General features: G+C 42.7%; 2 protein-coding genes and 1 long non-coding RNA gene across 3 annotated transcripts; 2 read left to right on the forward strand and 1 right to left on the reverse strand.

The window, feature by feature from the left end:
- Positions 1–3,797: 3,797 nt before the first annotated feature.
- LOC120434982 lies at positions 3,798–4,998 on the reverse strand. Its single transcript, XM_039603667.1, has one exon. The coding sequence runs from the start codon at positions 4,980–4,982 to the stop codon at positions 3,798–3,800; it is 1,185 nt and encodes a 394-aa protein (XP_039459601.1). The 5' UTR covers positions 4,983–4,998.
- Positions 4,999–12,460: 7,462 nt separating this feature from the next.
- LOC120434988 (ovostatin homolog 2-like) lies at positions 12,461–13,125 on the forward strand. Its single transcript, XM_039603673.1, has 3 exons — positions 12,461–12,589; positions 12,669–12,849; positions 12,943–13,125. Exons 1-3 carry the CDS (start codon positions 12,510–12,512, stop codon positions 13,123–13,125), a joined length of 444 nt encoding a protein of 147 aa, XP_039459607.1. The 5' UTR covers positions 12,461–12,509.
- Positions 13,126–18,921: 5,796 nt separating this feature from the next.
- On the forward strand, positions 18,922–19,415 carry LOC120438800. Its single transcript, XR_005612151.1, has 3 exons — positions 18,922–19,001; positions 19,073–19,124; positions 19,335–19,415. It is a non-coding gene; the product is annotated as an uncharacterized LOC120438800 (long non-coding RNA).
- The last annotated feature ends 7,531 nt before the right edge of the window (positions 19,416–26,946 follow it).

Below are 26,946 nucleotides of genomic sequence, written 5' to 3' on the forward strand. Positions count from 1 at the left end.
TTTCTAAAAGCAGCAGCAGCAGCTTCAATGACAGGAGGGGGAATAATTATCTGTTTAGTTACAAACAACAACGTCTCTGATTTGATGCTGTTTCATTTTAATGCAGACAGAATATCAACAGCATCACAAAGGCTGCAGATAAAGTGTTTTCATGTCCCTGAGTGGGGAAAGTATTAGATGCTACAACACACACACACACACACACACACACACACACACACACACACACACACACACACACACACACACACACACACACACTCCTGATCTCAGCTCATGTGTGGATCAAGCACAGCTGTGCACAGATTCACTTTGCTCCACCCTCTCCACCACCACAGGACCAAAGAGCTAAGCCACGCCCCCTCACCCCCATCACTGCTAACCTCTTACAATAACACACTTATTGACTCAGGCTGTGGAAACTCTTTGCTCGTCACTCCTGCCTGGATTTTGCACTCAGCTCATAATCATCCATAGTTCATATTTTCTCATCTATATCTGTGGGCAGGTCTGGAACAGGTGAGTGATCAGCAGGTGTGACCAGCCCACCTACTGACCAATCAGCTGTCATGAGGGTGTGTCAGAGCTGTGTGGGGAGAGCACAGTTGTTCACAGTTGTTCCTCTGATGAGCATCAGTGTTGATTATGGAAGCTCAGACACAACTTTCCTCTCTGATTCTTCCTCCATCAGCTGCTCTGTGAGCAGTAATATAGGATCCTGTCTCTGACAGACAGATGATGACCTTTGATGACCTTTGTGAACTCTGTTTTCAAGTTTACTCTGAGCGTGAAACAGCATGAAAACTCAAATTTAAACATTCATTCAATGAAACACGATTCTTCCTCACGTTCTCCTCGTCTTCATATTGATGCTACGCTCACTAAACATCATTAATACTTCACACACACCAGCTTTGTCTCAAATGTCCAACATAATAAATCCCTGTGTGATGTGTGATAAGCTTTAACATCACTGTCACTGCTGTGGGCGGAGCTGAACTCTCAGAAGGAGACAAACTAGCGTAAAACTGCGAGTAGAAGAGAAACTGACTGAGACTGAATGAGATCCAAACATCTGGAGCTGATTTTACCTTCATCTGTTTAAACTGTAACACACCTGGATCCCTGTGATTTTATTATTACGGAGCCTCACGTGTGATATGTGAGGAGTCCAGCACACACCTGCTTCCTGCTCTCTGCTGACATCGTGACCCTGAGCAGTCGTGTAACTGTGCAGAAGGTCGAGCAGCTGCTTCCTGCTGCGTCTGAGATTTATTCAGGAGGAAGAGGAGATGTGTTTGTCTCTTCTTCTCTGGAGCCAACCACAGTCCAGCTGCAGCCCTGATACGCTGCCTTCAGCTGCAGATACTGAGTGTGTGTGAAGCTGCTGTGTGACTGTTTGTTGAGCCTGTAGTTTCACACTGTTCTTAGTGTAACTGTGCTGCTGCCTTAACTCGGCTACATTACAGGACGTGGCCACGAGCCTATAGGTCCAATGAAAACTCTGCAACACTAAATGTTTTTAAAGTGTCAGCCTCCTCTAGAGCAGAGCTGTCAAACATAAGGCCCGGGGACCAGAATCGGCCAAAGACTTCAGCCCATTGGACAGCTTTGCAAAATATGAAGCAGGGCATCAGTTTCTGTAACTTTAAATATATGAAATCAGTCTCACAGCGCCCTGCGACAGACTGAAGAGCTGTCCAGGGGAAGCCCACCTCTCCCCCCGTGGTGACTGGGAGAGGCCGTCCTGTCCTGTAGAAACACTGAGACGTGCTGCTGAAGCTGCTCCTTTATATTAACATGTCTCAGGAATCAACAGTGACTTAAACATCTTTGCACTGACACAAAGAGGAGCTTCACTCGTCCGGCCCACTGACCATCAACATGTGTGTAAAATCAGTGTGACGCTGCGCTCTTTTCATCGCTAGTTTAAAGGCTGTAGGTTGCAGCCATTGCTCTAACGCCGTATAAATGTAACAGGCCTCAGTGCTGGTTCTAACAGTCTGAGCTGCTTCCAGCTTTATTTGTGAAGAGCACAGCAGCTTACAAAACACGTAGCGAGCTCGTACAGCTGCGACGTAAAATTCTCAAATTCTAAAAAAAATTCTAAAATGACATTAAAATAACAGGGCTGCGTGCGGTGATGCTAGCGTTAGCCACGTTAGCACGTTACCTTCAACAGGTGGTCAGACTGCATAAACGGGCACTCAGTCAGAGGTTAACTCTCCGTTTCGCTGCAGGCTCCCTTCATTCTTCACATATCCGTGTCGAGCCCAGTGTAAATCCCGAGGCTGAACGGCCTTTGTACAAGCACACACGCTTCGTAGCAGGGCGAAGCTATGAGCTAGAAAAATCCAGAGCCGCAGTTTATTAAAGTGTAATTGTAAAAAGGTTTTTGAAATGAAGTTTATTAAAGTGGAATTCGAAAATGTTTTTTGAAATGAAGACTTAAAAAGCATTTTAAAAGTCAGTTTATTAAATTGGAATTCAAAAATGAATTTACAAATGCAGATTTTATTCTACAATTCATTAATTAAGCACAGAATTTTTTATTTCGATGTGCGTGGCTCTTGTGGTCCTCCATACTCTGCATCATGTCAGTGACATGTTACTGTCCCACAACCACTGTACTGAGTCACCATGAGAGGAGCAGCAGAATAATGCTCACACTAACATTAGAACAACGTGACAGAAACACATGTATTTGTAGTAATTCAAAGTATTTTTTTAAAAAATGAGAAGTTATATATTTGTTTCCATAACTGGATAAAATATGAAAGCATACATAATGTTCTCGTCTAAGAAGGAGGCCCTCATGTCAACATGAAAAATCAATTCCTTGCATTCAGTTAACTATCAGCTGCCATAAAAATACAAAATAATATTACCACATGATTAAAAGCTCTGTACATGAGACCTTTGAAGGAAAGGTCATCATGTTTCACTGATCAATCATTTTCATGTTATGTATAAATTATATAAATTCATTTCTCACATATTTGGGGATTTTTTTAATAACAACTTTTTCTTGAGATGAAAATAATTTTGGAAGCAATGAACTTTTAATTGTTGCAGGCATCACCAAAGTACATGGAGCCGCATGTTGTATTTGGTACTGATTTGATGTCAGATGCATAAAACAAACACTCAGGACCAAAAAAACAAACAAACTGTCTGCTCTCTAACTAGAGATGTCAGTGCTGATCAATAATCAATAATTAATTCATTTCTAATAGGCTTTTTAAAAAGTAATATGCCATCTGTAAGCAAAAACAAAAACCCATGTGGTGTACATCTGAATATGTAGCATACAGCAGTATCAAGGGGGAAAAGCCATCTACACAGCTGCCTGATGCTTCTTTACATGTTTCACTTATGCCAGGATCTACCAATGTTTTTCATAGCTGATGGTATTTGCATGTACCAATGTGCTGCTTTTTCGGTTTTTTCATCCACCCTGCTTTTCATCTCCTCCAGTTTCTGGACCTTCTCTGTGTCTCCTTCCTCCTTCATCTTCTCAATCAGGAAGTCCAAGTGGACAATAGTGGACGCTGAATCAGGAGCGATCTGCTCCAGTCTGACAACATGTTGGTAGGATTCATCCAGGAACTGGGACTTCTCTGCTGTCAGCTGTTTCATTTCCTTTTCAAGATTTTCTAACAGGGTACACTCTTTCTCTTTTTCTTTTTGATAGTCTTCATATTTCTGCTGCATTTTTTCTTTGTTCAGTGATGAATCCGCTGCTGTTTTCATTGTTTCGTTCACTTCCTCTATAAGAGTTTTTAACTCTCTGGCTTTCATCTCACATTCTGACACATTCTTTCATACTCCTTTTTCATTTGTTCATCAGTCTTCATTACTCTCCTTGTCTTGGTCACATATTGGTTCTTTAGAGTTTCGTAGATTTTTTTAGCTTCTTCAGGCTTTTTCTTTTCTTCTCTTTGTTTTTCATCATGTTTCTTCAGAGCTTCTTGCATCTGTCTGATTTCTGTCTGTTTCAGTTCACCCAGCTCAATTCTCTCTTTCAGGTTTTGGATGCAGGCTTTCAGTCTGATTCGTTCATTTAACACTTCACCTGTTTTCATCAGTGTTTGAGGATTAGAGTTTCCCATGAAGTCTGTCAATTGATTCATGTTTTTCTGTGTGAGTTCCCACGAAAGTTTTGAAGACTTGTTTTCCTCTGTTCGCTCTTCATACTGTGAGTTATTAAACAGGAAGAAAACAGGCTTATTCTTGTTTCTGGCACATTTAATGTTTGCAGCTTCAAGAGCTTTAAGAACATTTTTAGGCCTACTTCCATCTGAGTGTGTGATCAGAGCTACAATTTTTTTCTCCATGTTTTTTCCAAACAGAGACATCACTGAATCAAAGACGTACATCAGTCGGTCACTCACACGATTATCACTCGCCTTCATCACCAGACCCACTGCACTAATTTCATGGACTCCAACATCTGATCGAAACAAGTCCAATAATCTGTGACTGATGATGTCATCATGTTCGGTCCCTCTGGCGTCTCCATATCCAGGAGTATCGATGATGGTCAGAGAGTAGGGCAGAGTTTTGTCTTCAAAACCAAAGATCTCGTACACGATCACATCTAATGTCTGACTTTCTGCCTGATATCTCCAAGTCTCCTCTACAATGTTAAACCAGACTCTATCCTCCCACTTCACTCCCATGGTGTAGTTGAGCAGAGCGTTGATCAGAGTAGATTTTCCTGCTCCTGTTTCTCCCACCAGTAAGATTTTTCTGTTTGTCTTGTTTAGATTTTTTTCTCCAAAAGTCATTTTTGTCAGAGTTCCAATCTTCTCTTTCTTTGGTCTCAGCTTGTAGACAGCAGGAGGTCCTGACCTGATGAGAAAACTGTTTAAGATGATGTCTTCATGTGGTGATGAGTTCAAACTGATCCTGCAGAGAAAAGAACAAAATGTCTTCAGTACACATGTAAACATTATGAACATGTTACTACTGTTTAACATTTAAAACTGACTTTTCATTCTGCTCAGAATCAGAAGTCACATAAAATTAAACTTTTTTTTCTTTTAACCATTTAGATTCATTTTTCATACATTCATTTCATTTGTTTTCTCTCTGCTCTCCCAAAGCATTAGTGGTCACACTGATACTTTATATTATACATTATATATTTCTGAGACAAAAGTGACTGTGGAGGCTGACTGTACACTGCCCACATGATCAGAAGACAGCTTATTTGTTTTATTTCTTTATTAGTAATTCACAGGCTGAATACATTTATTTTTTCCCTCAACCTTTAATTGGGCTGGCATGACACCATCTAAGTGGGTCATAGCTGTTGCTGGCCTGGATTCCTACAGTTTCAGTTTCATTTGTAGTTTTTATTGTCATTATTTGTGATTGTATTAGAAAATTGGGCTGATTGTCTGACAGTTTTAAACCTTTCAAGAGTGCGTGTCACTGTACAGAGGTGACACTTTCTAAAAGCACTTAGCAACAGTTAACAGACAAGTCAAGATCACAAAATGATTTCAGTTCATTTTAATTTTAATTTTGATTCAGAAATTGCCATTACTGATTCGGTTACACTATATATAAAGCGATTTTAAATTTCTTTTCCATTGACTGAAATAGTTAGTCCATGACTGAACAATGACCTCCAGCTGTAACCCTCTCTATAGTGATAAGGATAACAATCAGCACTGCCAAGTCTGAGGACATAGTTCCCAGCTGGAAATGGTTGAAGTGCCCATCGTCGTCTGGGAATAAAATGCTGGACTAATTTGTTTTTTTTGCACACTGTTGTAGTTTCAGTTCAGTATAAGAAGGTTGGTGTAATTCTCCCTTCTTTAAACCAGATCTTTTCTCTTTATAGTTTTTTCATGTTCTCACACAAATCACTGATGGATTCCAGTTTCATTATGAGAAAAAATAGATTGCTATACCTAACATTCAAATCCAGCCATGGGAATCAGTTTTTTCTCATGCTCTTCATCGATTACAGAAATGTAGTTTCTGTAATCGAGTTCATTAGTGTTGTGTCATGCTGAGAGAAGAAACAGTTTGAATGCTGAGGGTGAAAAAAACCCAGGACATACTTTCACTGATGTGTTTCAGCAGTGACATTAATCTGTACACTTTTAATTATCATATACCTTTGAAAAGAAAATAGTAATTAATTATAATTATTACAGTTAAAATGTATACATTAATAAAAGTCAGACACTCTTCTGTAAGTGCTGCAGTTTGACATACCTCTGTCCTTCTTTGGTTCCTTCATCCTCTCTCCATCTCATCTCCTCCAGTTTCTGGACCTTCTCTGTGTCTCCTTTCTGCTTCATCTTCTCAATCAGGAAGTCCAAGTGGACAATAGTGGACGCTGAATCAGGAGCGATCTGCTCTAGTCTGACTACATGTTGGTAGGACTCATCCAGGAACTGGGACTTCTCTGCTGTCAGCAGTTTCATTTCCTTTCCAAGTAAATCAACATCCTTCTCTTTTGTTGGTGGTTCGTTCTTCTGACCTCTCCTTATCCTGGTCACATATCTCCACTTTTCTTTCACATGCACTGATGCAGGACACTTGTTGTTACATGATGTGCAGAGACCATCTTGAAAGACCTCACAGTGATTTAAGGGCACCGTGCATCCAGGATAGTGACAGTTCTCCTCACAGACTGTACAGCTGACAGCTGCTTTAAAACCCGGCCCACACATCTCTGCTCTGATAGGTTCTTTATGTTTAAAAACCTGAACAACAAATGGAGGGACCTCTTCAGTCATCATGTTGTCATGTTTCTCCAGAGCTTCCTGAGTCTGTTTCATCTCTCTTTGTTTCACTTCAGTGAATCTGATTCTTTCTTGCAGGTTTTGGATGCAGGCTGTCAGTCTGATACCTTCTTTTAACACTTCAGGAGTTGCCTCTGGCTTCAAAGGTGTAGTTTCTTTCAGGAAGGTTGCGAACTCTCTCATTCCTCTCTCTGATACTTCAAAATATAGTTTCAGAAATTCTTCTTCCTCATCTTCAAGCTGGCAGTTATTAAACAGGAAGTAAACTGGCTCATTCATCTCATTTTTGGCACATTTAATATTTGCAGCTTCAAGAGCTTGAAGAGGGTTTTTAGGCCTTCTTCCATCTGAGTGTGTGATCAGAGCTACAGTGTTTTTCTCCATGTTTTTTCCAAACAGAGACATCACTGAATCAAGGATGTACTTCAGTCGCTCACTCAGTCGATTATCACTCGCCTTCAACACCAAACCCGCTGCATGAACTTCATGAACTCCATCATCTGATCCAAACAAGTCCAACAATCTTTGACTGATGATGTCATCATGTTCGGTCCCTCTGGTGTCTCCATATCCAGGAGTATCGATGATGGTCAGAGAGTAGGGCAGAGTTTTATCTTCAAAACCAAAGATCTCGTACACGATCACATCTGATGTCTGACTTTCTGACTTACTTTTCTCCTCCTCCACGACCTTAAACCAGACTCTATCCTCCCACTTCACTCCCATGGTGTAGTTGAGCAGAGCGTTGATCAGAGTAGATTTTCCTGCTCCTGTTTCTCCCACAAGTAAGATGGTTTTATTTGTCTTGTATTGATTTCTTTCTCCAACACTCATTCTCGTCAGAGATCCAAACTTCTGTTTCTTTGGTCTGAGCTGGTAGACAGCAGGAGGTCCTGAACTGATCAGCACACTTGTGGAGATGATGTCTTTCAGTGAGATATTACTTGTCCTGGAGAAAAAGGAGAGTTTCAATCAGAGCGCAGAGTGAGTGCAGAACTCTTTATGAGTACTGATATCTGTAGTGATGCAGCTGCTGTACAGCTCAGACTTTTTACAAACACTGTGACGTTATAAATGAAATAAACCTGCAGACGCAAACATGTATGTGGTGACAAAAACTGAACATTTATGTGATCAAAATGCAGAAATTAGATGAGGTCATTTTCTCCGTCTGTTAGAAATCAATAATTAATTAATTTTAGGTCACAACTTTGTTTCACAGGAAAGTGAGTCAGAGATCAATCAGCTTCACTGTCTACTCATTCAAAGAGAAACTAATATTCAAACATTGATTTATTACTTTGAACACCAATGAACATCTTTTCACCATGATGTTCATGATGCAAAACTAAAATAATACATATTAACTCAAGAAAACAAAATTTTCTGTTGGTTAACTATGAAATACTTTGGGTGCAGTGAATTTTTTGCATACAGGTATAACCAGAATGGCTTTAGTGTTTTGTTTTTTAAACTTCGGTATGAACTTATACAAAATGCAGCAAGATATTTAAAAAACAGTTTTATTGATTATAAAATTCATATCGGTAATTGCAGATATCTAAATTTATAATATCGTGTCGGACATAATAAAGTGGTATCGTGCCATCTCTAGTCAAGATTATTGTGGACTTCAGGAAGCACACAGCCCCACTCCCCCCAATCATCCTGACTGACATCCTCATCACCTCTGTGGACTCATTCTGCTTCCTGAGTACCACCATCAACTCTACACTACAATCATCGAATCCATCCTCACCTCCTCCATCAGGGACAAACAGAGACTGCAGCATGTTGTGGGCTCTGCAGACTCCCATCTCTGCAGGACCTGTACACCTCCAGGACACTGGGGCGTGCAGCTCGGATCACAGCTGACCCTTCTCACCCTGGACTCAATCTGTTTGACCTGCTCCCCTCAGGCAGGAGGCTCCGGTCCATTTATACCAAAACATCTCTCCATAAGAACAGTTTCTTCCCCTCTGCTGTTGGACTCATAAACAATAACCATATGACTGTTCCCACCACTAACACATGACCCTACACTGTGTTCACTGCATCTGTTCCATTTTTGCACTGATCATCACCTGCATTCATATATATATATATATATATATATATATATATATATATATATATATATGAAAACACTCTATGGATGTGTGGCTTAGAATTCAGTGATGGTCTGATAAAGAACGCTCAAGGCCCCTGTTGTGTTTGCCCTGAGGGGATGTGCACAGCCATGATGATAAGTGGTAAATTTCTTTGGCAAGTCAAAGAGTCTCCATTTAACAATGAGCAGGAGACACTGACATCTGAATGAAAGGTTGACTGTGCAACAAAAATGGAAAAAAAATTACTGGGTAACTGTGGCAGGTTTCTTCAGGCATGCTAAGTGTTGGCTGAGGAGAAAATAATGGAAAGTGTTCAAAGTGTCTCCTGTGACTTTGATGGAGACTGCAGGATGATTTACAAAAACCTTCAACGGATCTATATCTTACCAGACAGTGGTCTTTGTAGAGCTTTCACACAGCTTCTTTCCTGACTCTCCCAGATTGTTGTGTCTCAGGTCGAGCTCTGTCAGACGGCAGGATGGGGAGCTGAGAACTGAGGACAGGTAACCACAGCTTTTCTCTGACAGGTTACAGCCACTCAGTCTTTAATAGAGAAACAGAAGAAGAAATGTAATAACACCACAGTAATCACACGCACACACAGACACACACACACAGAGCAGACTGAGGACTTAAAGATGTTCCGATCCTCATCAACATAGATGGAATGTAAATGTAATATATTTAATCTAAGGAGCTTGGAAAAAAAGGGAGCATCTGGACTTCTTTAAGTTGGTTGAAAACGTTTCACCTCTCGTCTGAGAAGCTTCTTCAGTTCTAAGAGTCAAATGGTGGAGAGTCCCAGATTTAAACCCAGTGGGAGTTTCCCCCCAAAGAGGGACAAAGGACCCCCTGATGATCCTCTACCTAATCACATGAGCCAAGGTGTGAAAGCGGGTGTAGGTCGCAATCAGCCTGGGCCAACCCTCCTCAGGAAATCACATGATAGGGTGGGGGCAGGTTTCACAATGAGCTCACCTGAAACCCTGGCTGATTGTGACCCACACCCGCACTCCGCACAGAGCCTTGTGCTTTGCGCTGGGCAGAGGGCGGAGGGGCGGTAGTTACAGTCGCAGTAGCACAGGAACAGAGGGGGAGGGAGAGAGAGAGAAAGAGAGCCAGGGACAACAACGTCACATTAGAAAGGTATAGTAATCATCCACAACTATTTTCCGTTGCAGATGATAAAGAATTCAGAAAGTTTATTCATGCAGGCCCATATGACAGAGAATGTGCATCTTCTTTTTGTTTTCATATTTTAATTTACATTTAATTGTGTTGTGGTTTGCAGTGTTTTGTGTTGTTTCACTTTAATTTTGTTTAAAAGGAAAAAGCTGAAAATTTAAATAGTTAAAAGTTGAAATGTGAATCGTCGGTTTTTGTATTATATGATTTATTTATTACATTTTATGTGGAGTAAGTAAGTAAAAATATTTACAAACTCCAAAACACGTAAAAAGTCAGAAGCACGAACAAATTCTTAAACACAACAGAAGTGCTCCAGGATGCTAGGGGCAGTGTTGAACTTTGTTACCTAGTGGCTACACAAGCCAGCAAGTACCAACGACCGGTGTGTGGTAGTAACAGGTAAATGAACTTTTTTAAAAATTATTTGAATATATATGAGTGCTTGTGTATAAATACACAAACAATACACATATGCTCTCAATTGTGTAATTTAAGTGATCTACGTAGCTGTGCTTTGGAAGTTCAGTTAACGCTAGCAATGTGTTTTAGTTTGTATGTGCTTTTTGGAGTTTGCACGTGCTTGGTCTCAAGGGGCCACCGTATATATTTATATATAAACATATATAAATAAAACCACTTTTTTTTTACATTAGTAATTCCTTTTGTGCATAATTTTATATTGTTGTTGATAATACATTAATTAAAGCAACAAAACAACCTGAAAAGCTGGTTCAGAGGCGAAAGAGCCGGCTCTTTTTAGTGAGTCAAGCCGAAAGAGTCGGAATTCCCATCACTACTCTGTTCCTGTGCTACTGCCAGTGTAACTACCGCCCCTCCCCCCTCTGCTCAGCGCAAGCACAAGGCTCACGTGCGGAGTGAAGCGGAAAAAAAGTGCGAGAGAGAGGGTGAGAGAAAGGAAAAAAAAAATTCGGCTCTAAGATGAGTTTCGTTCGCGACCGACACATCACTAAAGTCATTGCTTTCGTCCAGAGTTACTCATACAAGGTTATGCATTTGTGCCTAAGAAATGCTCCTCATGAGGTAATACTGGTGGATGTCAGTAATGTGGATGCTGGAGCTGCTTTTCTGCCTAACAACACCCTTCGTGTTTTAATTAACTAACGTGCACGAAATAAAACTTGGCATTCACTGTTTTAAAATTGATTTCATAAAAGTATTAATTTGGCTTAAAGGACTTTATTACAGAATTCCTTTGTGTAGTAAAATTTATAAGAGAACATTGTTGAGCTGTTAAAATTGGAGACAATCCAACTGAATTTTTCACCCACATTTATGAAGTTTGTCACAATTTAAATGAGCATGCTGTTTAGGGTCCTTGGTCACACGTTCCAGCGCTTTAACCGTGATAAATAAACATGTGTCATAAATAAATGTATCATAATAAATATCTAATAATATGATAACAGCAGCAAATATTCAGTATATCAGCACAGACTCCAGTCTTTCATTTAACTGTTTTTAAACAAACTTTTTCTGCATTTGTTAATAAGTATTAACAAACTGTATTAACATTTATGGATTAACACATCTGTATGTGTGTAAAGCATCCCCCCCACAGCGCCTTAGTGAGACAGAACAAACAAAAATCCTTTTCCCGTAAAGGCAAATCGAGGGTAAACAAGGCAAATAGAATAACATGGGGTAATACTGCTGGGTCCAGAGGGTCAGAGATAATGACTCATTCTCAGCAATGTTACAGTTTAAAAACCAGACCAGATATCCATCCACACTCAGCAGTGTGACTGTCACTGCAGTTATTTCAGTGGGCTGAAGTTTGATCTGTGTTGTTTACCAAAGTGCAACAAAAGCTGTTTAACATGATTCATTTTGAATTCTTACAGAAACATTGTGATTTTTGTCTTCAAAGCGTGTACAGCAGTCTGTGACATCACTGATGAATCCACCAGCTCTTTTTGAGCCTGTTATCACTACACAAACATTTGTTTAGTCTTTCCTGAAAAATAAGGTCAAAAACATGGCACAGTCAGACATCCCACACTGGGTAAAGGGAGTTACACCTACTGTAGCTCCCAGTGATTTTAGAAAATACCAGTAGTTACAGGCTACAGCGGTGTATCCCAGCACTGATGTTAAGTCAAACATGGACACATACAGAATAGAAATAACATTTTTTGTAAAAGCCAAATTAAATTTGGAGGTGATTTAGCACTGTTAAAATCGGAGCACTGTATGTTACTGTAATGTTTTACACTGAACGACAAACTTTAGTGTTGTGTATAGTTTAGTGTTCAGTGCTGAAAGCAGGATTGGGATTTTGAACTGTAAATGTGTAAGTGACTGACTTTGTGGAGATCAGAGTACATGAGTGCGTTTCAAACACGTGGCTGTAACAGTGTATGTGGGTGGGGACGATCAGCCAATATTTAGCAGGAGGTGACACTGAGGATTGTCACAACCAGTCATGGACCGTCTCTGGATCCTGAGCTGCACTCTGTGTGTCCTCCTGAGCTGGATGCATGTGGATCAAGCGGTGGCTGAACCGTGAGTTTGTCTTCAGCGTGTTTTTGTCTGTGTGAGTTGTTCACTGCAGTAACTGCTGTATGTGCGATGCTGTATGCAGCCAGTACCTGGTGGCCATTCCTGCAGTTATTGACGCTGGAGCTGAGGCCAAATTCTGTGCAACTCTCCGACAGCCCAGTGGGACTCTGGTCATGACTGTCACTTTGAAGTCCCGAGAGAAGAACACGACCTTATTCACACATACCTCAAATGAAGCATTTCAAACCTGTGTTCAGTTTGAGGTCGGCAACCAGCACTTTCACCCACAAAGTGTGTTTGTTAGTTTTTATAGCATTATTGGCTTAAATGACTATCTAAATATCCCACTGTCCCAGGCTCCTTTGGTACAAAAGGAGGTGCAAGACTTTCAGGTGGAGGTACGAGGAGACACATTTTACTCCAAACAAGTCAGAAAAGTGATGATCCGAGCGTCTGATACCTTCACATTCATCCAAACAGACAAACCCATCTACCTCCCTGGACAAAAAGGTAACAATGTGCTGTTATTTTATATATGACACATAGTTCATTCCATATCAAGTCATCATGAGCCAGCTGCTCCACCATCTCCAATTTGTATAACAAGTTTTATGGTGTAAAATTTGGACACACATACAGTAATTGATGTGAAATGTTTGGTTCATATAGCAAATGCTTTTCACCATATTTTAAACGTCCGTTGACTGAGATGTTTGTTCGCACTTTGAGTCCATCTTTGAACAGAACTATTTAAAAAAATTTCCCACAAGCTTCATGTTTGAGCTCACACTAATGAAGAACTTCACATTGCAACAAAGACAGCCAGTGACAACGTCTGAATGGTATGTAGTTGTATTTCACAGTAATGCAAAATAAAACATGCAGAATACTCAGAGTGCACAACTTCCCCCAAAGAGCAAAGGCCAAGTTATATTTTCCATTTTGAGATCTTCGCTGTGATGGAGAATTAGACAGTAATTGAGATTAACTTTGGAATAAGCTAAGGGCATTACTCAGACATGATTTATTTTTGTCCCCGATTACAGAGTCAAATTCATTTTATGTGAAAGTTTAATGGTTTTATCTTTAATAGTTTTATTGTTCACAATTAAATAATTATGTTCAAACATAGAATTCAAAGTACAAAAAAACATGAGTGAAGTATATGGCGGGCCACGGGTGCCAAAATGTATGAAACACATAATTAGATAATAAATTAAATGTTTCATTAATTAAAATATAAATTAGTGATATTAGTGATAACAATTAAATTTCAATAAATTATATATATATATATATATACAATAGACATTAATTAAATATTAATTACTTCATTTAAAAAATGTAATAAATTATTTGAATGATGTGAAAAAGTTTCTGTTCATCTGGATGTTTTCAGTTCCTGTTGCTAAGGCCAGTTCTCCTAAGGCATTGAATGATTTTTGGCCTGTGGCTCTGACTTCTTTAGTGATGAAGTCATTCAAGAAGATAATGAAGAAGCAGATTTTAATGCATGTTGAACACCATCTTGACCCCTTCCAGTTTGCCTGTAGAGCAGGAAGAGGTGTGGAGGATGCTGTTGTCACACTCCTGCATCTCTCGTATAAGCATCTTGAGGCCCCTCACACCCATGCAAGGTTATTATCTGCTGACTTTTCATCGGCATTCAACACAATTAAACCCTTCTTACTTGCTGACAGGCTTTACAATCATTTTAAACTTGACACTAGTCTGATTGGCTGGCTGACAGACTTTTTAACTAATAGGTCACAATGCTTGGGGGTGAATCATGTACTTTCTGACGTGCTCTCCTCCTCTAGTGGATCTCCCAGGGTTGCTGCCTCTCTCCCCTTCTGTTCATTCTGTACACAAATGAGTGTCGCAGCAATTTCACGAACAGACACATCCTGAAGTTTGCTGATGACACAGTGATCGTCAGTCTTCCTGTGGGGGACGAGTCAGGCCATGGGCAGGTTGTAGATGGTTTTGTGGCTTGGTGTGATGAGTCTTTCCTTTCACTGAGTGTGTCAAAAACTAAAGACATGATTATTGATTTTAGGAAGTCCTCTTATAGCTCATCACCTACTGTGATTAAAGCTGTCCCCTTGTGGGACAATAAAGAATTTGAATTTGGGGAAACCCTGAACCAATGACTTTCTTTTGGGTACGATACCAGAGCTCTGCTTTGGACTTCCTCTGTGTGCAGAACCTAACAGCCCATTGTTAGTCAGTGGTGCTTGTGTCACTCATTATGCAAATGTACTGTTTATACGATTGAGGAAACCTGCAGTCATCTGAGATTGAAGAAGTCACCTGGATCAGTGACGAAACGTTTCTCCCACTGAAAACGTCCAGATGAACAGAATCAACTTTGGGGTTTTCCTTACCTGGATGATTGAGTGTACACTAACACATATTTAGGTATTTATGTCTAATTTCCAGTTTCCAACACATATTTAATGACCTTGTTATATATTCAATTCATTATTTCTCGTTTTGATTATTTATAAGGATATTTAATTATTTCACTGTCCAATTAATTATTTTCAATTTAATTAATTATTGTATGTTTCCTCTTCTTCAGTGTTCATTAATCAGTTTTATCTGTCACCCATCAAACTCAGGGCAGAGACATTTAGACAGAGTCCAAAGTAATGCTTTGGCCTGGTGTCTGTTTATTTAGTGTGCCCTGCTTAACACACACAGTTCATTTGGACCTGATGGAGCTACACCATAAGCAGTATTTTGTAATACTTGCCGCGTCACTAAATATGTTTTTAATATTTTTATGTAGAATAGAATAGAATAGAATTCAACTTTATTGTCATTGCACATGTCACAGGTACAGGGCAACGAAATGCAGTTTGCATCCATCCAGAAGTGCTTTAGCCATGATATAGATATATTACAATATATATTAGCAATAATATAGATGTGTAAGTATATTACAGAAATGGGTCTATTATGGTATGTTATAATGTACACGGTGTGAAGTATGTTATGAATATTCTATAACTATAAGTATGTACAGGCTGTAGTGAGTACAAGCTATGTACAGGCTATGAACAGGATATAAATATGAAATAAAACTATACAGAAATCTGAGATATACAGTTATACAGAAATGTGAACTATGCAAGTTATAAACAGTTGTAGGATTGAAAAATTATCATATGTACAGAATGATATTCACACAGAACTATACAGTAGTGCAGTTAGGATAATTGTGATAGTGATAAAGTGCTAGTGGTTGTGGGTGTGTGTATGTTCAGTCCATGAGTTTAACGTGGGTCAGATGTCAGGAGGCAGAGTTCAGGAGTCTGACAGCTGTGGGGAAGAAGCTGTTCCGGTACCTGGTGGTCTTAGTCCGGAGGCTCCTGTAGCGCCTCCCAGAGGGCAGGAGGGTGAAGAGTCCATGTGATGGGTGACTGGGGTCTCTGATGATTTTCCCAGCCCTTTTCAGACACCGCTTCCTGTAGATGTCCTTTATGGCAGGAAGTGGTGCTCCGCCGCGATGCGCTGGGCAGTTTTCACGACCCTCTGCAACGCCTTCCGGTCCGAGGCGGAGCAGTTCCCGTACCAGACTGTTATACAGTTGGTCAGGATGCTCTCGATGGTGCAGCGATAGAAGTTCACCAGGATGTCTGAGGACAGGTGGTTCTTCCTCAGAGTCCTCAAGAAGAAGAGGCGCTGGTGAGCCTTCTTGACCAGCTTGGAGCAGTTGGTCGTCCAGATGAGATCCTCGGAGATGTGGACTCCCAGGAACTTGAAGCTGCTCACACGCTCCACAGCCGCCCCTTAATGTGGATGGGTGGATGTGGGTCAGCATTCCTCCTGTAGTCCACGATGAGCTCCTTAGTCTTCTCGGTGTTAAGCAGCAGGTTGTTTGTGTCGCACCACTCAGCCAGATGATCCACCTCCTCCCTGTAGGCGGTCTCATCGTTGTCGCTGATGAGGCCAATCACCGTGGTGTCATCTGCAAACTTAATGATGGTGTTGGAACCATCAGCAGGTCTGCAGTCGTGGGTGAAGAGGGAGTAGAGGAAAGGGCTCATCACACAGCCTTGTGGTACCCGGTGTTCATTGTGATTGTTGATGAGCAGCGGTTATCCAGTCGGACATGTTGAGGGCGGTTGGTCAGGAAGTCCAGTAACCATTTGCAGATGAGGGAACTGATGCCGAGGTCTGTCAGTTTCCTGATGAGTTGTGAGGGTGGATTGTGTTGAATGCTGAACTGAAGTCTATAAACAGCATTCTGGCGTAGGGTGTTGTTGTTGTCCAGGTGTGAGAGGACAGAGTGCAGTGCGATGGAGACTGCATCCTCTGTGCTCCTGTTCTGGCGGTATGCAAATTGGTGGGGGTCCAGGGTGGGGGAGACAGGATTTGAAGTGTGCTAAGACCAGCTGCTCTAAGCACTTAGTGATGATGGGGTGAGTGCTACTGGGCGGTAGTCATTGAGGCTAGATGGGTTGGAGTTTTTGGGTATCGGGACGATGGAGGTGGATTTGAAGCAGGCCGGTACCACAGCGTGGGCCAAGGACAGGTTGAATATGTCTGTCAGGACTCCTGCAAGCTCCCCAGAACACGCTCTGAGAACACGCCCGGGGATGCCATCAGGACCTGCAGCCTTGTGGACATTGATCCTGCTCAGCACCAATGTAGTGTAACCTTCGAGTCTGTCCACGTTACCACCAATCCATATCAGTCCATTATCTGAGATCTGTATTGACTTGCTATGTAGGGTAAAAATCAGATGTTGTGTTTGTTGATAAATTGCAGTGACAGATTAATTCACTGCAGCACAGCAACCATGAAATATTTAATTAAAAATTGAAAAACAAAATACATAATTTAATTAATAATACATTTTTTTTAGATATTTAATTATTTCAATTTTAATTAGTTATGTAATTATGTGTCTATTTTGTTAATTTTAGCAGTCATTTAGCAGTCCCGATTTACTCGGGAACAAATAAAACACTGAAAAAAGCCGAACAGTAACATTTTTGATTTATCTAAGTGACTTATATATCATAATAATGGATTGGATTGCATTTATATAGCGCTTTTCTAGGCACCCAAAGCGCTTTACAATTCCACTATTCATTCACTCTCACATTCACACACTGGTGGAGGCAGCTACAGTTGTAGCCACAGCTGCCCTGGGGCAGACTGACAGAAGCACCATCGGCCCCTCTGGCCAACACCAGTAGGCAGTAGGGTAAAGTGTCTTGGCCAAGGGCACAACGACCAGGACAGAGAGAGCAGGGGGATCGAACCGGCGACCTTACGGTTACAGATGAGCTTCCCAATCCCCTGAGCCACGGTCTCTGATCATGTCTAACCTGAGTAGCCAAAGCTTGGTCGCGCTATGAATTCTGGGATACGGTGGGCCACGAAGGACACACCCGACCCATCCTTCAAATCTGGGGAAATGAAGGATGCATTTGTCGCCGCATTTGGAGCAGCCTTTGAATTTGGACAGCCTTCAGCGTGTAGCTGTGACATAATCGGCCTTTAAATCTGGCCTCAGGAGGATGTGGCCCCTGAATTGGGACACAGCTGCTGGGTCTACAAGGTCTAGATTTCGCACTTCTATCCTTCCAGTCTGAGGGTAGAAGCTGCCTCCATCCTCATGGTTTACTTAATGCAGCTGTTTTAACTAATTATAAATCATTTTGTAACCTGCCTTTCAATTCTCATCAATTATTTCCATTATGTATGCTTCCCTTGGACAGTATATATAATGATATATAATACAAAAGACTCTTTGCAGTTTCATTGCCATCCCAATGATTTATATCTTAATCGGTTAGTGAAGTCAGAAGCAACAGATGATGTATTATTGTAGGGTCTACCTTACAATATAAAGCACCTTGAGGCGACTGTTGTTGTGATTTAGCGCAGTATGAATAAAACTGAATTGAATCAGTTACTTAGCTACAGGCATGTGTTAAGGATGGCCTGCAGTTTTCTAAATTGAGCCAAATTGACATTATTGTATGTGGCCCTAAAAGTGTCGTCTCTGACGAGATACTTTTTATGACTTACATTACCTCAGCCTCCAGCAGGACCCTGAAATTATTTTGGACTATTTATTTTCTAGCTCATGTTTTTCACACCTGATGCTGTAAAATTTTAAGTTAGACGTTATCTTTGATTTAGAACCAACATTAAATCTACAGATCTAGTTTTAGATCTAGTGAAAATAACAGCTAACTGTTTTCTTTTGTCCAAACACATTTCCTTCTAGTTTTTAGAAAATCTGTAAAATAACCTCAGTAACCTTTATTTTAATGAGATAAAGAAGGTGACATGTGCTGATGCTTTTAGGGGCTGTGAATGTGACTGTGTCTGCTGAGGCGGTAGCGTCCCATGTGTCATCGACGTTGTCACCAAATCTCTCATAGTGAAGGTCAGTACCATAAATACAAGACCAGAAAAACATTTTTAATTTTCACTCATTTTAAAGATAATTTTCTTCAGGCTGAGGGAACTGAGATGACAAAGACGTACAACTGTCTTCTTTGTCCAAAAGGTCAGTATGATTTCCATCAGTTATAAAGTTTAAATAAAGAAATGACCTAAATGCTGAAAGTTAGCAGTGGAGTGCACTGTGTACATAAAATGTGCCAAATTTTCATCCAGCACTTTCACAAAATGTAATGATATGTGCTGAAGATCAGGCCACCTGGTGACTTTGAACAGTAACTCTGTTGTAAACATGACTTCCTGATTCTGTACACAGGAAACACACCGACAGAGGAAGCAGAGATACATCTGCCTGAGAATGTGATTGAAGGATCTGCCCGCACTTCTGTATCAGTCCTGGGTAAACCTCATGATTTCATCTCAATGAATTTTGATTCAGCCAAATAAAAATATGGCAGGTTAAAGCTTTGATAAAAAGACAAATAGTAAGTTACTAAAACAACAGAAAATAAAAGAGACATCATGTTCAAGTAAAAGTAAAAACCGTATTCAGCTTTTAAAAGATGATTTCATTTATAAATAGAAAAAAGCGACCCACATCTTCCCGGCCTTATGTGAAAAATAAATGGACCCCAAAAATCAAAAGGCTGGTTGTGCCATTCTTTGCAGGAAGAACTGCAGTCTAGCTTTTGTCATAAGTGTTTTTTGAAACGCTGTGGAGGAGTTTTGGCCCAGTCACACCAGAGGGTTTTCCAGCATAATCGGTCTGGTCATGCAGAATCACGTCAGTAGGATTTAAGTCCATATTTTGACTCGGCCACTTTCTGGCGTTCTGGATCATTTTCCATCTTAATAGCGTAAGTTTGAGATTCAAGGCACAAACTGATAGCTGGACATTCTCCTGGTAGAGAGTTCTTCCTCCAGGTCGTGGCATGCTACTGAAACAGCAGAGGCATGATTTAACAGTGGGCACCAGCTGCCTTAACCAGACTCCTCCGTCGCTAACCACCTGAACCCAATGCCCCACCCCTCCCTGCAGCTGAGCCACAGACCCCCCTACGCCACATAGCCCCAGGGCATCACACTGCTACCACCACTGTTGGTATGATGTTGTTTTCTATGAAATGATGCAACAAAACTCAAAACTTTTTCTCTTCAGTCCATATAATATTCTCCCAAATATCTTGTGGAGCATGGAGATGTTTTTTTGGCAAATGTGAGATAAGCTTTTGTGTTCTTTTTGGTCAGCAGTGGTTTTGTCCATGAATGCTGTTTTTGCCCCGTCTCCTTTGTATTGTTGAATCGTAAACTCTGACCTTTACAGAGGAAGGCAAGGCCTTCAGTTCTGGGTGTTGTTGGGATTCGCTTGACTTTTTCGGTGAGTTGTAGATGTGCTAATGGATTAATTTCGGCCACATCTTTTCTAGTTTTCTCAGTTTGTGGATAATGGGTTCCAACATGGTGCACTGGCGCTCCAAAGCTGTAGAAATTGTTTTTAACCCTGTCCAAACTGATAGATCTCAAGACTTCTTGCCTATTTTTGAATTTCTTAAAATCATGGCAACGACGTGTTTCTTTTCGACATCTTTTAGCTTGCTTCCCTTTGTCAAACAGATTGTACTTGAGTGATTTCTTGATCCAGCAGGTCTGGCCTTAATCAGGCCTGGGTCTGGTTGGTGAAATGAAACTCAGTCTTCTCAGAAATATTTGGTTAATCACAGTCAATCTACGATTTTCAGTTTGGATGTTTTTTCGCTCAGCAAATGAAATCATCATTTAAAATTGCATATTGAAATTATTCAGGTTATCTCTGCCCAATAATACAAAGTTGTTTTACACTAGTTTTGTTAGTTTTAGTGAATCAGTGTGAATCAGCTCACCGCAGCCATCATGGAAAAAGCTACTAACTTCCTCACCAGTGGCAAGTTTTTATTGTTTCCTCTAAGAAGGAAATCATTTTAATCACTTCAACACACACGGTTCAAGAAACAAGCTGACATGAGGCAGAACATTAGCCACAGTTTTTGCTCAAATGTGTCATTTTCCTCATCTGTCAGCAAGAGTCATAGAATTTCCCAAATCTTGATGTACACATGCAGATCCATAAACAAATGGAGTCCAATCATCACCATAGCAACAATGTCTCGATCATTGTGTCCCTGTTGTTACAGGATACCAAAGACAGCTCAACTACAAAAGTGACGACGGTGCTTACACCACATTTGGAGTAGGACCAGGAAACACTTGGTGAGAACATCACTGATCAATTATGTCCTACATAAATCAGAGCGGTTACACTGGTTTTTAAATATCCCACCAAACAGAAGACGTTTCTCAAAGTTAGACATGTTTATGCTATTAATATAATAGTCAACCTCTAATACTTAAAATAATTCACAATTTAGCATAATTACCTTTAGTCCTTTGACTCCCCTAACATTAAAAATAACTTTTGGTTAATACTGTGTAATTTAGTAGGGAGGAGTATTAGGGCCACAGTAAAAAGTCAAAATTTAGAGATTAAAGTTGTAATTCTATTATTTATTTATTTTATTTTTTCAAATAAAGCCAAAATGCTATTTCGATAATAAAATCGTAATACTCCATCCATCCATCCATCTTCATCCGCTTTATCCGAGGCCGGGTCGCGGGGGCAGCAGCCTAAGCAGAGAAGCCCAGACCTCCCTCTCCCCAGCCACCTCCTCCAGCTTATCCGGGGAATACCACATGCGTTCCCAGGCCAGCCGAGAGATATAATCTCTCCAGCGTGTCCTGGGTCTGCCCTGGGCCTCCTCCCGGTGGGACATGCCCGAACACCTCACCCAGGAGGCGCCCAGGAGGCATCCTTGTCAGATGCCCGAACCACCTCAACTGGCTCCTTTCGATGTGGAGGAGCAGCGGCTCTACTCTGAGCCCCTCCCGGATGGCCGATCTTCTCACCCTATCTCTAAGGGAGAGGCCAGCCACCCTTCGGAGGAAGCTCATTTCTGCCGCTTGTATCCGCGATCTTGTTCTTTCGGTCACTACCCACAGCTCGTGGCCATAGGTGAGGGTAGGGACGAGATCGACCGGTAAATTGAGAGCTTCGCTATTACACTCAGCTCCCCTTCACCACGACGGACCGGTGCAGCGTCCGCATCACTGCAGCCGCAGCACCAATCCGTCTGTCGATCTCCGGCTCCCTTCTCCCATCACTCGCGAACAAGACCCCGAGATACTTGAACTCCTCCACTTGGGGCAGGAACTCATCCCCGACCCGGAGTGGGCACTCCACCCTTTTCTGGCTGAGAACCATGGCCTCAGATTTGGAGGTGCTGATCCTCATTCCTGCTGCTTCACACTCGGCGGCGAACCGTTCCAGTGCGAGCTGGAGGCCCTCACCCGATGAAGCCAACAGAACCACATCATCCGCAAAAGCAGAGATGAGATTCTGAGGCCACCAAGTGAAAGCCCTCCGCCACTTGGCTGCGCCTAGAAATCCTGTCCATAAAAATTATGAACAGAACCGGTGACAAAGGGCAGCCCTGGCGGAGCCCATCACCCACCGGGAACGAGTCCGACTTATTGCCGACAATGCCAACCAAACTCTTGCAACGGTTGTATAGGGATCGAATGGCCCGTAGCAATGGGCCAGACACCCCATACTCCCGCAACACCTCCCACAGGACACCCGAGGGACACGGTCGAATGCCTTCTCCAAGTCCACAAAACACATGTAGACTGGTTGGGCAAACTCCCATGCACCCTCAAGTATCCTTGAGAGGATAAAGAGCTGGTCCAGTGTTCCGCGACCAGGACAAAAACCGCATTGTTCCTCCTGTATCCGAGGTTCGACTAACGGACGAACTCTCCTTTCCAGCACCCTAGCATAGACTTTCCCAGGGAGGCTGAGGAGTGTGATCTCCTGTAGTTGGAACACACCCTCCGGTCTCCCTTCTTAAAGATGGGGACCACCACCCGGTCTGCGAGTCCAGGGTACTGCCCCTGATCTCCACGCAACATTGTAGAGGCGTGTCAACCAGGACAGCCCTACAACATCCAGAGCCTTCAGGAACTCGGGCGGACCTCATCAACACCAGGGGCTCTGCCACCAAGGAGTTGTTTAACTGCCTCAGTGACCTCGCCCCGAAATTGGCGGGTCATTCCCTCATCCCCAGACTCTGCTTCCTCCTCGGAAGACGTGTCAGTGGGATTAAGGAGGTCCTCAAGTATTCCTTCCACCGCCTGACAATTTTCTCAGTCGACATCAGTAGCGCCGCCAGCACTATACACAGTGCAGGTAGAGCACCGCTTTCCCCTCCTGAGACGCCTGACGGTTTGCCAGAATCTCTTCGAGGCAGTCCGAAAGTCTTTTTCCATGGCCTCTCCGAACTCCTCCCACACCCGAAGTTTTTGCTTCAGCCACTGCCCGAGCCGCATTCCGCTTGGCCTGTCGATACCTGTCGGCTGCCTCCGAGTCCCACAGGCTAACCAAGCCCGATGGGACTCCTTCTTCAGCTTGGTGGCTCCCTTCACCTCTGGTGTCCACCATTTGGTTCGGGATTACCACCACGGCAGGCACCAACCACCTTGCGGCCACAGCTCAATGCAGCAGCTTCGGCGATGGAGACGCTGAACATGGTCCATTCGGACTCAATGTCCCCAGTCTCCCTCGGAATGCTGTTGAAGCTCTGCCAGAGGTGTGAGTTGAAGATCTCGCAGACTGGGGCCTCTGCTAGACGTTCCCAGCACCCTCACCACGCGTTTAGGTGCACCGGGTCTGTCCAGCGTCCTCCCCGCCACCTGATCCAACTCACCACCAGGTGGTGATCAGTTGACAGCTCAGCCCCTCTCTTTACCCGAGTGTCCAGAACATATGGTCGCAGGTCTGGTGATACGATTACAAAATCGATCATCGACCTGCGGCCTAGAGCGCCCTGGTGCCACGTGCACTTATGGACACTCTTATGTTCGAACAAGGTGTTCGTTATGGCCAAACTGTGACTTGCACAGAAGTCCAATAACAAAACACCGCCGGATTCAGATCAGGAGGCCGTTCCTCCCAATCACGCCCCTCAGGTCTCGCTGTTGTTACCCACGTGAGCATTGAAGTCTCCCAGCAGGACAACAGAGTCTCCGGTGGGGCACTTTCCAGCACCCCCGAGGGACTCTAAGAAGGCTGGGTACTCTGAACTGCCACTCGGCGCATAAGCGCAGATGACAGTCAGGACCCTTTCCCGACCCTAAGGCGCAGGGAACAAACCCTCTCATCCACTGGGAAAAACCCCAACGCACCGGCAGCAAGCCGAGGGGATATTAGAATACCCACCCCACCGCCGCCTCTCACCAGGGGCAACTCCAGACTGAGACAGAGTCCAGCCCCTCTCTAGGAGACTGGTTCCAGAGCCCAAGCCATGTGTAGAGGTGAGCCCGACTATATCTAGCCGGTACCTCTCGACCACACGCACTAACTCAGGCTCCTTCCCCACCAGAGAGGTGACATTCCATGTCCCTATTGCCAGTCTTGGCAGCCGGGGATCAGTCCGCCAGGGCCTCTGCTCCTGGCCGCCGCCCAGCACACAATGCACCCGACCCCTATGGCGCCTCCTGCGGGTGGTGGGCCTGCGGGAGGATGGGCCCATGTCTCCTCTTCGGGCTGTGCCCGGCCGGGCCCCATGGACTAAGGCCCGGCCACCAGACGCTCGCCCTCGGGCACCCTCCCCGGGCCTGGCTCCAGGGCGGTCGTAATACTGTTTTTTGTAAAAAGTCAAATTCAATTCTAAGAAAACAGTTGAAATGATTACGGTTGTTGTTTCAAACTACCACAGCTGCTATACCCTGTAGATTGTGTAGATGACTCAGTGAAATAAACCAGTCGTCTTGTGATACAATATAGATGCTTTTTATTCCACGAGCGTGTAATCATCGGTATCCTCGCATGTGTCCATTACCAGTGTCAGGAGGAGAAATATTTTACTGCTATTATTTGCTGCTATTAGTATAATCATCATTACCATTTCATTATTAATAGTGATGTTGCATGCAGAGGCATTCAGATGTTCGAATATATGGGTATTATATTAGTCTTTATTACAGGTCCAGCAAGAACCACTTCAAACTGTTAAATTTAATTTATGATCTTAAATGTTTGTATGCAGACTGCAGGGTGAAAGAAAAGGCCCCACTCCAAAGTGAGACAGGAAACCAGGGCTTGCAGAGCATGCTTCTGCAGAAGCGAAACTGAAACCAGAGTCTGAGTGTAAGCCAAGAGCAGGGTGTTTTATATGCATTTATCTTTGATTAAGCTTTGATTATGCTTCAAGTAGTTGTATTAGATTGAAACCTTTGTTTTATACATTTTACACAGAAGTTGATCATTACACACAGGAGGGCCTTAGCCTGGTTGCTTAAGTTGAGGTCAATTAAGGTGCAGCGTGTATGTGCAGACATAAACACATACACACACATAGTTTCAGTATATGCTGGCCTTCTGTCTGGTGGAAAGGTTATGAGGCTTAGCTGATGAAGTGAAGGGTGAAACAAAGTGCAAGCAGAAGTTGACACACACATACACCCACATACACACACATTGTAGGTAGACTCATTTAGTTAGGTGAAAGTTTAATCATGTTTTGCTTGCAACTGCAAAATTGTGCATGCGTAAGTGACAGGTTGTGCAGAAAGTGGGCCTGATGTTCCAGAAGATAAGCCTGGGCAGGATGGTGACAGGAAGACACCTGGGGTCGAGCCGAAGACAATGTTCTTAAAACTGTGTTAAAAGTCATTGTGGTTTTGAGTTGACGTATACTGTATTATTTGCCTAGCAACAGGAAGGAGGGGGGCTGTACTATTTCCTTCTATAAAGGCTTTGACTTCTGGTTGTAAGATAGTTCAATGCTGAAATCTGCTCAGTGTTGGACTCCACATGTGTATACATTAAAATGTCGTCTAATTGCACCCGGCCGGATCAGTGGTCGTTATTTTGGTCTTCCTCCTCAATTCCTGAACCTAACATTTGGGGGCTTCGTCCGGTGAAAGGGGGATTTTGGAGGTGTAGACGAAGAGATTCAGGGTCCGTGGTGATTGGACGGGCAGACGCTAATCAGTGGTGAAAGTGAGCAGGCATTCCCCGGGGCATTTAAAGGTAAGACACTGCCTGTTGAAATATATTTCCAAAAGGTGTCACATTGGGCATGTCAAATTCAAAGCCTGGTCACTGTAAGTACTGGTGAATGTCTGTTTTGATTTTGGTGTTGGTTGTAATCTCATGAGCATGTTGGTTGAAATAAGGATAAGTTATAAGTAAAGGTACTGGGTTCGAGTCCCAAAGAAAAGGAAAAGAGTTAAAGTGAGTTCGAGTCTCACGTAGAAAGTAGGGAAATTGGTCATTTGTGTGGGTTCAAGTCCCATTGGACAGTGCGTCTATTTTGTGATGGTCATTTCGTGGGTTCGAGTCCCCGATGTCCACAAAAATAGGTCAGCCTGAATTTGACTCCTGATTTGGAGTGTAGATTGTGGGTTTAAATTACTCTAAAGTTTTGTAGAACGCCAGCGGCGTCTGGTAAGAAGCGCATTTCTCCCCTAGGTGACGCTAGCGCCTGGGCAGGACGCTGACCCTTGACCTACCTGGAAGAGTAGGGATAGTACGGTCGACCGCCGGGAAGGAATGTTGGGAACCTTCAAGATGGCTAGGAGTTCGAGTCTCCTAATTGCGCTTTTTTGGGTACTGTTAAATTGAGTTAGGGTTAGAAATCTGGACAGGTCAGTTCGAGTCTGGCCTGAGATTGACAACAAAAAACCTGGGGTTTGCCCGTTCGAGTCGGTTATGGTAAATTAACGAAATTGTTAGGAGCGAAAAGGCCTAAAATCTGTGCAGTTGTATATATATGGCGTCTGTGTAAAATTATGTATAAACAGAGTTGGGTGTGTAATGAGTCTGACTGAATGAC

This window comes from Oreochromis aureus, linkage group 3, assembly GCF_013358895.1.
Source record: "Oreochromis aureus strain Israel breed Guangdong linkage group 3, ZZ_aureus, whole genome shotgun sequence".
In the NCBI taxonomy this organism is placed as follows: Eukaryota; Metazoa; Chordata; class Actinopteri; order Cichliformes; family Cichlidae; genus Oreochromis; species Oreochromis aureus.